This window comes from Lutra lutra, chromosome 6 (assembly GCF_902655055.1).
Source record: "Lutra lutra chromosome 6, mLutLut1.2, whole genome shotgun sequence".
Taxonomy (NCBI): domain Eukaryota; kingdom Metazoa; phylum Chordata; class Mammalia; order Carnivora; family Mustelidae; genus Lutra; species Lutra lutra.
Genome location: NC_062283.1, coordinates 85,721,607 through 85,735,209, shown reverse-complemented (window position 1 = coordinate 85,735,209; position 13,603 = coordinate 85,721,607). Strand labels below are relative to the sequence as shown.

The 13,603-nt window shown below is 36.0% G+C and overlaps 2 protein-coding genes across 4 annotated transcripts in view; one reads left to right on the top strand and one right to left on the bottom strand.

The window, feature by feature from the left end:
- The window catches only part of SLC2A12 (solute carrier family 2 member 12), a 58,110-nt gene extending 54,582 nt beyond the window's left edge, over nucleotides 1–3,528 (top strand). Inside the window, exon 5 of the mRNA XM_047733003.1 lies at nucleotides 1,805–3,528. Coding sequence (XP_047588959.1) covers nucleotides 1,805–1,811 — 7 coding nt within the window. The 3' untranslated portion in view covers nucleotides 1,812–3,528. The remainder of the gene's footprint in view (nucleotides 1–1,804) is intronic.
- The window catches only part of TBPL1 (TATA-box binding protein like 1), a 36,724-nt gene continuing 23,635 nt past the window's right edge, over nucleotides 515–13,603 (bottom strand). For all 3 annotated transcript variants that reach the window (XM_047733007.1, XM_047733006.1, XM_047733005.1), the window contains 6 exons: nucleotides 9,490–9,668; nucleotides 7,182–7,264; nucleotides 6,959–7,022; nucleotides 3,238–3,341; nucleotides 3,045–3,139; nucleotides 515–1,050 (listed from right to left, as the gene is read on the bottom strand). In XM_047733007.1, coding sequence (XP_047588963.1) covers nucleotides 971–1,050; nucleotides 3,045–3,139; nucleotides 3,238–3,341; nucleotides 6,959–7,022; nucleotides 7,182–7,264; nucleotides 9,490–9,624 — 561 coding nt within the window. In that variant the 5' untranslated portion in view covers nucleotides 9,625–9,668 and the 3' untranslated portion in view covers nucleotides 515–970. The remainder of the gene's footprint in view (nucleotides 1,051–3,044; nucleotides 3,140–3,237; nucleotides 3,342–6,958; nucleotides 7,023–7,181; nucleotides 7,265–9,489; nucleotides 9,669–13,603) is intronic.

Below are 13,603 nucleotides of genomic sequence, written 5' to 3'. Positions count from 1 at the left end.
ACTCTTAGTATAGCCTTCAGCACCAACCTAAGATTACTACTTTCCTACAACTAGAGGTGAGTCTTAACCAGAATAACACAAGTACATATGAGGTACAAACCATCACAGCTTCTTTCTCATATCCATCTTGTAGGTAAGAGGTTTTGCTTCTTAAAACTACACCTTTGTAACTTTTAAAAGATATTTAACATTTTCTATCATATTAAATTAGCAACATAAAACATTATGCTTAATCTATAAAGTTCTACTCCGGTTTGCTCCCTAGAGTTTATATACATACTTTTATTTCTAATCTGCAAGAAAAAAAAAATTCCTATTTAATATTTGGTAACAAGAGCAGTAAAAGATACTATACACATGTGGCATATATATATTTACAAAATACACTTCAAAAAGAAGCCAACACACTTTAGCAAAAGTCTAAGCTTGCATAGATTAAAAAGAAAAAAGAATTATGAATACAATTTTTGTTAAAATAGAAAATGGGGAGTAAAAGTTACAGAATGAAGAGAGATCTTTTCCAAACTTTTATTTGTGCACATTCAATTGAAAAAGATAACTTTTACAGGTTCTTTGGTGCCCATATTCAGCATACAAAAATGTAAAAGACTATTCACAAATAAAACACATTAGCTCAAACTGGGAAGAAATAATGACAATAACAAAACAATTCAAGGTAGTGCACACTGTGACAGCTCTGCTTACGGGGGGACATGAGAATTACTGCGAAAATAAATAGAATGTCCTTTTGTAAAAGCAGCAATGTCATGTCTTGTAAACTTCCTTTTTATATTACAGCAAGGTTTGAAATAAAATCCAAAGGGCTTGGAGCTTACACTGTAGCCGTGAATGAATAAAAGAGTCTATTTCCTCAATTACTGTTGGTCCAGTTTTCCTTTTGTTTTGAGTCCAATGTGCAGCAGGTTTTAAAAGGTGCTCAGTTAGGGATTCTAACCAATTACATGATGAATTATAAAATTTCTTTCCTGCTTTCAAACACAAATGGGTAAATCTGTTCCACAGCAGTCGCAACAGCCTTTACGTTGGGCCCTGTAACGGAAAAAGGGGTGAGAAGAGCGCTAGGAACTTGCATTTCCCGGAAGGGAGGACATTCACATAGTTTAGACTATCGGATTGATTGTTTAAAAAAAAAGATCTGCACTTTACACAATTATACAGCCAGAACACAAACCAACAGAATAACATTTTTTTCTGAACAATTCAAGGAAATCTGAAACACAAAATGCTATTATTCACCTCGTTTTAGGGCAGTGTGAAGACAGTATATATATAAATATAAAAATCTGACAGCGCTGTTAGATGCTGATTAAAGAAGAAATGATGAAAGGGACTGACATTTTGGTCACTATCCTCTTGGTCATTGTAGCCTGGCTTTTGGTTAGGATACTGCTGATGCTCACAGCTCGCAGGAGTACTGAGGAACCCAGTAAAGAAGACAAAGCTGCTTCCAAAGTACTGGGAAACCAGAGAGCTGTTATTAACTAAGTGGTCTAAACTGCCCCCCCACCCAGATTTACTAGTACTTGTTACCCACCACATGTTTAATATTCATCTGGCCACTCATCGTCACAGCTTACTCAGTAAATTAGGGAAACACACATGCAGGAAGGGGGTGAGAGTATATGTGAATTAATCCACATAATGCTTGGGATAACTTTTTAAAAAGGTAATCTTCCATTTAAATAGCTAAAAAGAAACATAAAAAGAGACAACGGAAATATTTTCATAAAACTTATTTTGAATAAAAACAGTTTCACTAAAGTACGCTTAATTCTTTTGAAAGATGCTGAAAACATACATATTGTACCCACTGTGAACTCTCTGAAGGTACTGACCACGTGTTATCCAGGTCTGCTTCTTCCTGATTCCCCTCGCCTCCCCCACACAGGTTAGTGCTTTGCCTGTGGAAACTACTCAGAATCTGTTCACTGACTTGTTAATGTTTCATAGGATGTTACAGATGTAAATATGTAATGTATACTAATTAATCCAATCATCCTCTTTGTTATTATGTTAATTATCTATTAACTCAGTAAATATAGATTTATAGGTACTTATTGATTGATAGACTTTGGGGCTTCTCTGAAGTCTGGGCTCCAAAAGAAAGAGACAGTTGAAAGAAGGGGACACATGGATTTATTCCCTGTCACTCCATTTTAAGATTCAGGAAAGATGCTGGCAGTAGGCTTTAAAAGTCTCTAAGGAAGATGTGAAAACCCATAGGATGAGTCAAAACTAAGCTTACCTCTGTTGAGAGTCTAAAGGTGTCAATAATGTGTATTTTCCTCTAAGGACTGAAGGAGTACAAAGAAAATTCAAGAACACCAAAGAAATTTTCCTGAACTCAATTTAGCCAAAGATTGGGCCTGACTCCTAAGTGATGTTTCTGTACCATTTATAAATACAATACCTTTAAAGCCATCCTGTGTGCTAATGCTCTCTATGCCTAGCTGCTTAAACCACCACTTTTAAATACTTACGACTCAAGAGATACAGAACAAAATACATATGAGACATGACAAATAGTTACCAATGATATTTGACTATTTTACTTATGTAAAACCTCTTCTCTATTAAGTTTATAAAATGGGTTCTCTTGAATATTTTAAACGCAAGATATCACAAATCAAAAAAAAATCACACTATGAAAATATATACTAAAATATTCTTAATAGCTCCAAACTGGGAACTATCCAAATGCTTATGGACAGTGTAATTCAGATCCTGGATACTACACAGCAATAAGAATGAATGATCTCTAACTATATAGAATAATATGGATGAATCCCACACTAAGATAATAATGAGTGAAAGAAGACAGACCTAAAATAGCTGTTTACGATTTTAAAACAGTATATAAAAGTAGGGAAAATTAAACTACAGTGTTAGAAGTCCAGAGACTGGTTCCCCTTGAGGAGCAGAAGTGACTGAAGGGGACAAACGAGACTTTATTTCCATTTTAATATAGACACCTCATTCAAACCATAACTGACCATAAGCTTGGGTTCAATATCATAAAATACCTGTTACTGTGATACTTCCTGTTGAAAAAATCTGTAATGTAGCTCTTAGAGATTTTATCCGATAGCACACAGCAGGATGAAGTTCAGGTTCATAACTATACCAAAAAAAAAAAAATCACAATTAATATAAATATTTACAGGCTGACAAGTCATTACAAATTTGGTAAGTTGTCTAGATTCTGCAAAGACCTACCTGGCATGAGGTCTATTGTTCTTTGTGAATTCTGGCAAACGGATTTCAAATGGCATGTTACACACTGCCAAAACGTTAACAACCTTAAAATCTGTAAATATTACCTGTAGGAGAGAAGTACAACTAAATGAATTGTTTTGAAACAAAAAAAAATTATCAGGAAAAAAAAAAAAAAACTCTGCTCATCAGGGCAACTGTAAATAACTGTTTCAATCCTCTAGCTTCCTGCTCAGCAGGGAGTAGGCTTCTCTCTCTCTCCTTCTAACCCTCCCCACCAGTAGTTCTCTCTCTCTCAAATAAACAAACAAAATCTTAAAACAAAATAAAACAATTAGAGCACATGAAAAAGTGCTCAACATCACTCAGCATCAGGGAAATACAAATCAAAATCACAGTGGGACACAACCTCACAACGGTCAGAATGGCTAAAGTTAACAAGTCAGGAAATGACAGATGTTGGCAAGGATGTGGAGAAAGGGGAACCCTCCTACATTGTTGGTGGGGATGCAAGCTGGTGCAACCACTCTGGAAAACAGCATGGAGGTTCCTCAAAAAGTTGAAAATAGAGCTACCCTATGACCCAGCAATCACACTACTGGGTATTTATCCTAAAGATACAAATGTAGTGATCCGAAGGGGCACGTGCACCTGAATGTTTACAGCAGCAATGTCCACAACAGCCAAACTATGGAAAGAACCTAGATGTCCATCAACAGATGAATGGATAAAGAAGATGTAGTACAGATATCTACAATGGAATATTATGCAGCCATCAAAAAAATGAAATCTTGCCATTTGTGACATGGATGGAACTAGAGGGTGTTATGCTGAGTGAAATAAGTCAATCAGAGAAAGACAATTATCATATGATCTTACTGATATGTGGAATTTGAGAAACAAGGCAGAGGATCACAGGGGAATGGAGGGAAAAATGAAACAAGATGAAATCAGAGAGGGAGACAAACCATAAGAGACTCTTAATCTTGGAAAACAAACTGAGGGCTGCTGGAGTAGAAGGTGTGGGGCTGGAGTGGAGTGGGGTGGCTGGGTGATGGACATTGGGGAGGGTATGTGCTATGTTGAGTGCTGTGAAGTGTTAGACTAATGAATCACAGACCTATACCCCTGAAACAAATAATACATTATATGTTAATAAATAAATATAAAAAGACAGTGGGGGGGGGAGAATTAGAGCACATAAGAAAGAACAAGCACATCTTAAACATCGATACGATATAGTATTTTAGATTATGAGTGATTTCTTAATGCCATGCAGTTGACCCTGAACAACAGAGGGATTAGTGCCCCGACCAGTCAGAAGTCCACCTATAACTTCTAACTCCCCCAAAACTCAACTACTCATAGCCTACAGTTGACTGGCAGCCTTACCCATAAAATAGTCAATTAATACATACTTTGCATCTTATATTATATATTGTATTCTTACAATAAAGCTAGAGAAAATAAAATGATATTAAAATTGTAAGGAATGGGGCGCCTGGGTGGCTCAGTGGGTTAAGCTGCTGCCTTGGGCTCAGGTCGTGATCTCAGGGTCTTGGGATTGAGCCCCGCATCGGGCTCTCTGCACAGCGGGGAGCCTGCTTCCTTGTCACTCTCTGCCTGCCTCTCGGCCTACTTGTGATCTCTCTCTCTGTGTTGAATAAATAAATAAAATCTTTTAAAAAAATAGTAAAATTGTAAGGAAGAGAACATATAATATTATACTATGTTTATGGAAAAACATCTGCATATATGTGGATACACATAGTTTAAGCCTGTGTTATTCAAGGGTCAACTGTAATTAAAGGGAAATAAAAGGTCAAAAACTTAATCAAAAAATTAAATGAAACCTGAGATAGTTGCATGATTAAAACACCTGGGTCTCTGAATCTTATGTTTATTTTTTTTAATACTTTAAATGGGATATTTAATCTACAAGGATAGGATAAAAAAGAGTGATAAAAAATTTAAAGCAGTGTTCTCCTTCTAGAGTCAAAATGGAAAAGTTGCCACTTAAAAGTCAATAAATACTGAGTGTACTCTGAGCTCCAAAGGTCATCTTCTTATATGCAGTAGAATAAAATGATATTTCTATGAGTTTAGTTAGTTTACGTTTGTTTTTGGGGGGGGGGGGAGGGTGAGAAAACCGTGTTTTTAACTTGACTTTTCTCAACACTTCCAATGTTATGCTAAGATGAGAAGCTCCAAGGCTAAAAAGTAACTTCAGCCACTCCTACCAATAACTTGAATACCACAATATCCTACTATGCTTTGAAATGTTCCCAGTAAAACTTCCGGATTAACTGTTCTCCAGCTGAGTACCTGCACAAGGCAGTTGATGAGTCACAAAACTGTCCAAAATGGCACCACCGTCAGTCAAGACTTTCAATATTGTCACTTTCCTCAAGCACCAACCTTCCCCCTACCCACCAGAACTTCCATACCTTTCTAGCACCTTTCACCTCAAGGAAGACTGAAGAAGTCAGACAGAAACTCAACTTTTTATCAGTGTTCATTCCATACAGCCTGGACCCACCTCTTTGGGGACCACAGCTCATCTTTATCTTTTTTTCATTTACTCATCACTTGCAAGTGATGTAAGAAGTCCATAATACGTACTAAGTTTACTCAAATTTATGCCTCCATAAAATTATATTTGATAAAGTTAACCGGCTAACAACAGTCACTTTACATGTAAGAGCCCGCCAACCAGTGTGTATTTTTTGTAGACCAAACCACAGATTTGACACAGCAAGCCAATCTTATAAATGTCCCTTTTTATACAATGTGCATTTTGTTTAGAATTTATGTCATTTTTAATACCTCTGATTTTTACAGAATGCAGGCTTTTCTGACTCCTTATATACAGGTGTATAGTTGGAATTAGTTATTCATGTGAATTCTTTTCAACTTACCACATAATGTAGTTATTTCTAAAGCACAGATTACTTAAGTTTGGCATATTTTAAATAATCACAATATCCTGTTATAATGGTAATATTCTCACTAACCATAATACAAAGGAACACTGTTTACTCTTAGCCATTAAATGCATAAATCTATGCAGGTTCCATTCTAGTATCTTTTTTCTTCTTTATAATTTATGTGATAGCTATCTACAAATAAAAACAAATACACTTTAACTTTTTACACATATGCCCTACTCTCTACTCTCACCATCCCGACATACCAGTCTTGAGATGATCAAAAACAAGATCTTTTTGGTGAGAAGTGAACAGCCTAGCAGAGCTGAAAAGGCAGTTCACTTGTAAGGCAGTAAGTCTCTCAGTGAGCAAGGGGTTAGAGAAAATGCCAAGGTCCTTTACAAGTACTCACATGGTTTAGAGTTTGCTACTAAATTTTTGTACTGAAGGACAGTAAGAAAAAGGTCAATCATGAAAAGAGTATCTGTGTGATTTTTTTTTTTCCCTTTAAAATTTTTATTTATTTGAGAGAGAGAGGGGAGAGTGAGAGCATGCACAATCAGGGGGAGTGGCAGAGGTAGAGGGAGAAGCAGGCCATCCCCAAGCAGGGAGCCCCAAGGCAGGGCTCAATCCCAGCACCCTAAGATCACAAACAGAGCCAAAGTCAGACACTTAACTGACTGAGCCGCCCAGGTCCTCATCTGTGTGATTTCCTTAGTCTATCAAATTAAAAAGTTTAACTCTATAAATTAAATCCTTTAATATTTGTAGTTTGGATGTTTTTTTGAAAATGTTACCTGAAAACCTAGTTTCTGAAGACTGCGGGCTAAACGCCTGGCACCAAATTTAGCTTCTTCTTCACTATGGTTTTAAGGAAAGAAAAGATCATCAGTTACACAGGAAATAAATTTTATACTGACAAATATGACAAACTGTACACATGATTTTAAGTCTAGGAAAATGTCCTTTCCATGAAGGAAAAATTTTAAAGTTAAAGTAAGAAATCCAATTAAAATTTACCTTGTTGCTCCAGTGCAAATAATTTTTCCTGAGGACCAAATTGTAGCTGTAATTCTAGGTTTTCTCAGCTTCATTAATACTTTCTACAAAAGAACAAAATAAAACACACGGTTACATACTAAGCATTAATTTTCATTTACGCTCCTACTCCATGTGGCCATTTTAATAAAAGTGTAACTAGTACTCGATGCTTACCCAAGACTGAAATAAGTAATTGCTCTCCAAATCATCCATTCTGAATTTAAGTACAATACTGAACACAAAGGACATATTAATTAAAAAAGACATTTAATTAATTAAAAATACAAGGTCTGTATCAACCTCTTACTATATACTTGAAATCAATGTACTACAAGCATGCAAACTTTTCAACTCTCATTCCACCCTGGCCACGTAACTGGAATTTGCAATTTGCATGGATCCTTAAAGATGCCAAACGTATTCAAACCTCAGGGGTTTTGCAGTAATTGTTAATATTTTCATCTGGAATAGTCTTCCCTCAATACTCTCACTTTCATTCAAGTCTGTCATCAGATGTCAGATAGAGAGGTCTTCCCTGACCAACAAAGCAACCCATCCCCTCACTGCTCTCACCTCATACCCTACTTTATTCTGCTTCACGGTACTCATCATTATATTATCTTACAGTGGAGATGACTACTACAGATTCAAGTTCAATATACAAATCTTGAGTGTAGGACAAATGTTGGAGCTAGAGATGTAATTTTAGATTCCTTAGATATGAAAGGCATTTGAAGGCTGTGGGTTTGAATGAAATTATCTACAGAGTAAGTATAAATCAGTCAAGGACTAAGGTCCAAGAGAACAATGTGAATTTAAATTTTTATTACTATTTCTCATTTATGGAAAATATCATATGCCCATAATGCATAAGAGATAAATGTTTACTGAATACTGTAACATATAAATGAATTGGATATTTCTCCTTAAAACTTCTGTTACTTTTCAAGTTTCACCCTTTCTCTGTCATAGGTCACATTACCAAACGAGAAAGCTATAATGTCTGGAAGGATAAAATTTAACCAAGAGCCAAATTAAACTTGAATTAAAAGATATTATCAAATTTCATACACAAGTGGCTGAGAAACACTAAACTGAGTTTATTCTGCATTTAACTGTCTTTCACCACCACCTTATCCATCAATTCAGCTTTTTCAATTAACCTCCTACGAAAAATGACTTCCCTATCACATGGCATGCTCAAGTTCCAAAGCAGTATTAGGCACTTTATTAACCTTCTTAGCAGATATCTTCATTCCTTTATTTAGGTGACGATGGCAAGACTGATGAACTTGAAAATCTTTAATTGTGGGTCATTGCAATTTTTAATTGAGTTTAATTCATCTTAACTTAGTTTCTAGAACTAAGAGCTAATGATAATTTACTGAGGTATACTGGCATCGAATTTTTAGAGCTTAGAGCCTTCATATACATTCATAGTTTTCATAATAAATGTATAAAATCTATATCTCAACATCATTTGGTTTATAAAAGCCAGTGAACACACACTGTCCTTTGTAGTATTAATCTCAGTAAGGTTAAAAGCAAGTAATCAATGCTTCTATTTTAAATAATACAGGTCTAACAAAAACTAAAATTAATACTGTCCAGGTTAGGATAAGAACCATATTATTTTCAGCAATTTATTCCTAAAGAATACCAACTATTTTGGCTAAATAAAGAGGGGTATTAACATATACTACAAAAATCACAATATATATATTACAGCATCATACGTATCATACATCATTCATGTAACCAAGAAACTATATATATAAATATTTTTAAAGATTTATTTATTCGAGAGAGAGAAAGTGAGAGAGAGTAGGGGGAGGGCCAAAGGGAGAGAGGAACTTAAGCTGACTCCAAGCTGAGAGCAGAGGCGGACACGGGGCTCAATCTCAAGACCCTGAGATCATGACCTGAGCTGAAACCAAGAGTCTGACACTTAACCAAATGTGCCACCCAGCAGCCCTTAAAAAATTATATTTGAATAAGTATACACCATGTATAAATGCCTCCTTCTTCATTTAAAAGAAATTGAGAGAACAATCAAATTCTAGTAGCCTGTGAATTCTTTGCTGAGTCCTGGAGATGGGGAATATCCAAAAGCTGACACTTCAGGGGAGGAGGGGCCACTTCTACAAGGCTCAGTGTTGTATTCAGTACAACTGGTACATGGTAAGGTGCTCATAAACTATTTGTATAGAGAATATGTTTTAGAATATGATTCATAGCACTATAAAATTAGTCTATGTAGCATACATACCAAAATTTAGATACTTACTCCAACGTCACGCTTATAAATTACATTTGCTCCCTCCAAAGCAATCTTCCTTAAGTTCAAATGGCATCTTGTTCTAAAAACACAGACTACATTTGTAATTAGAATGTCCAATGCAACATCACTGTCTGCATCCATTGGGGTAGTTTAAAAACTTAGCTTCCCACCACGAAGATCACATCCTGAGAAATAAAACAAAATAAAGTAATTAAATATTCTGTTAATTTATTTTTCACAAATAATCCTGAAAATAAAAATATAGGAAATTATATTATCTATTTTTTAAATGCTACTCAAAGCAAATCATGTCCCTTCTGTTCCCCATTAAAGTCATTTTTAAAAAGATAACAAACATGTCATATAAAATCTCTGAAAATTTGGGGCGCCTGGGTGGCTCAGTGGGTTAAGCCGCTGCCTTCGGCTCAGGTCATGATCCCAGGTCCTGGGTTCGAGCCCCACATCGGGCTTTCTGCTCAGCAGGGAGCCTGCTTCCTCCTCTCTCTCTGCCTGCCTCTCTGCTTACTTGTGATTTCTCTCTGTCAAATAAATAAATAAAATCTTAAAAAAAAAAAAATCTCTGAAAATTTGGGACTAACTTGTATTCCTTACAATTAATAAGGAAATTTTACATGCCAGGAGCCTACCAGACTCATCTCCTGCTCCTTGCCTTTACAACCACTATGTTTCAGATGTAGCACAGTTATGGCAATTCTCCAAATATACCAAGTTCAAGGGCTGGACTTTGTGGTCCCAATGTCCAATCATTAATGGTACTATAAACCACCTCATACAACTTGCAAGGGTAAAAAAAAAAAAAAAGACCCACTTTTCCTCTATTTTAGGTAATTGGCTTACCTGCTTAAGGGAGAAAGATTAATTATATTTGTTAACAGATTTTTCTCATTTACCAGTCATTCATTCATTATTCACTTATCAAATATCTTCCATACACTGAGGACACCAGAGCATAAAAATGAGTAAGACAAAATCTTGTCTTCAAGGAGCTCTGGCAAACAGCACAACACAATTTTTGTCAAGATTTCTGTCTTCCAAAATGTACCTTTCAAAACTATGATATGAGCATTTCTATAAACAATAAAAAGTGAGCCATAGTTTTTACTAAGTATACGACCCTTATCCAGCTAAAAAATGCTCTTGGACTAGGTTTCTATATTTATTTATTTATTTGAGACAGTGCACAAGCACGCACATGGGAGGGGCAGAGAGACAGAGAGGCAGAGAGTCTCAAGCAGACTCCGCGCCCAGTGCGGAGCCTATGTGGGACTCGATCTCACAACACCGAGATCATGACCTGAGCCCAAACCAAGAGTCCAAAGCTCAACTGACTGAGCCATCCAGGTGTCCTTGGTTTCCACTTCTTAAAAAATAAGTAACAGTAATTCAGCTTAACTAACACGCAAAGAGAAAACCGGAAAATACTGATATTACCATTATAATGACCTTTAAAGAGTCGTTGAAGCTGCAATATGAAAAGCCAGTAATCTTTATAAGGATTCAAATTATTATATGATGAAAATAATGCAGATGCCCAGAGTCCCAACGAAGAAAATTCAAGCTTGTTTTCCTGTCTTTTAGTATCTGATAGAACACAAGTCAGACCCAGCCTTCCAGCACCTCTCTGGGACGATGGAGCATTCAGCTCTGTGGACCACTTCTATCTAAGCCTCATCAGGTTTTCTCATGATTATGTTCCCTTCAATCTGCTTATCTTCTTGTTTTGTTGTTTTCTGTGTGTCTGGGCAACCTCAAATAATTTTTATGTGCAAGGAGTGGGGCAGAGGTAGCAGTGAATAGCTATATGGGTAGACAGATGCATAAAGAGGACAGAGGCAGTTACCAATACTGATCTTAAACTGTATGGGATTAATAACTGACTCATCACTTAACCAGTCATGGGAACGCCACAAGTTATGCAATCTCTCTGGGCCTCGATCTTCTCATTTGCCGCATGAAATTCAGTGCCCTACTAAAAAGTGTTGTAGGGATTACAGAGAAGGTATAAAAAGTACTTAGCGCATATATCTGGTAACAATAACACAAAAATGATGTTACTATAGATCAAGTAAGTTTAAATCAGCAGGCAGAGCAGAGATACCTTAGTATCGTTTCCCACTATTCTATTAGAACCCAGATATTGAGCCACCTAGACCTCAACATGTCTCCTATGTTGCTATAAAAACTCTGCACTAACCGTGAGGTAAAGAAGCTCTTAGTTGCTCACCTCAACATCCATCCCATCCTTCCTTCACAGTGAACAGAACCCAACAGAATCTAGCTGGGTACACTGTGGGAGAAATGAATACTCAACATACTTCCAAGGCTCCCTGCTAATGGATATAGCCCAGAGGCCACATGGCCCTGTCATGGTTAATGAAATGTAAAATGAAATGGTTTTTTGTCTTTTGGGAAGAAAAAACTGCTTAGAATGATCAACTAAGCCAGCAAAGACCCCGTTGTTCCCTCCCACCCTTCTTCACTTTTACTGCCTGGAGTCTGGATATGAGAGCTGGAGCTCAAACAGGCATCTGGGATCATGAAACTATGTGATAAGGAGAGTGGAACAGGAAGGAAGACAGAAGATGCCTGAACGGCTGATACAGTGAGATTCCTTATTATCACTGCACTTCCTAATTCCAGACTTGAGGACTGTGAGAGAAAAATCAATTTCCATACCGACCCCCACATACGTTAGACTTTTGTTATACGCTGCCAAACCTAATCCTAATGGATATACATCCCATGAGAGAGGCTACAGAAAGCACTACTTAAAGAGAAACTATGAAGACACTCTGTCAAATTTACTGTTTCACACAGATTTTTTTTTTTTACATCAAACAGGTTAAAACAAATTAAGGGAAGAATACAAAGGCAATATATAGGGTAAAAATAAGACTGGGTGTAAAACAAATCTTGGTGAATGCAAAGGAGCCTCAAAATTAATACAAAATAGGTGATTATGTCTGTACTTTAGCAACTTAGATTCTAAAAATGAGGTTGCAGGCATAGTTCATCTTAAGCTGCTCAATGTTCATATTTTACATGAATATAATCTGGCAAGAAGCCTCAGAAAATACTATTGCTCTCATAGGTTTTAAATCAAGGATATAACATGAAGTCAGTACTTAAAAAAGAAAGTGGCATCCTACATTTTTGAAGCATTACAAACAAACAAAAAACCCACTTCCATTTAATTTATCTATCTTAAAAAATAAGGGTGTAGTTCTGGATATTAACAAAGATTCACGCCACAGCTAACATCATACTAAATGGTGAAAAGCTCAAAGCTTTTCCTCTGAGATCAAGAATCAAGGATGTGTACTCTCACGACTTGTATTCAACACAGTATTGGAAATCCTAGCCAGAACAATTAGGCAAGAAAAAGAAAGTGCATCCAAAATGGAAAGGAAAGAAGTAAAATTGTCACTTTTTGTGGATGACAGGATGTTAAATATAGAAAACCCTAAAGACTCCACCAAAACGCTATAACTAATAAATGGATTCAATAAAGTTGCAAGACACAAAATCAATATATAAAATCTGTTCTGTTTCTATACATTAGCAATAAGCTATCAGAAAGAGAAATTTTAAAAAACTCACTTTATAACTGCATCAAAACGAATAAAATACCCAGGAATAAATTTAAGCAAGGAGGTGAAAGACCAATACACTGAAAACTGTAAGACACTGATGAAAGAAACTGAAAAATAAACAAGTAAATGGATATACCATACTCAATTGAAAGAATTAATATTATTAAAATGTCTATGCTGCCACAAAACAATCTACAGATTCAATGCAATCTCTATCAAAACTCTATTGGTATTTTTCAAAGAAATAGAACAAACAATTCTAAAACTTGTACGGAACCTAAAAGCAATCTTGAGAAAGAACAAAGCTGGAACCTGATTTCAAACTATTACAAAGCTACAGTAATCAAAATAAAATGATACTGGCATAAAAACAATAAAACAAAATAGAGTTCGGAAATAAAACTCATGCCTATATAGTCCACTGATTTATAAAAAAGGAGATGAAAATATACAACGGGGAAAAGACAGTCTCTTCAATAAGTAGTGTTAGGAAAACTGGACAGCCA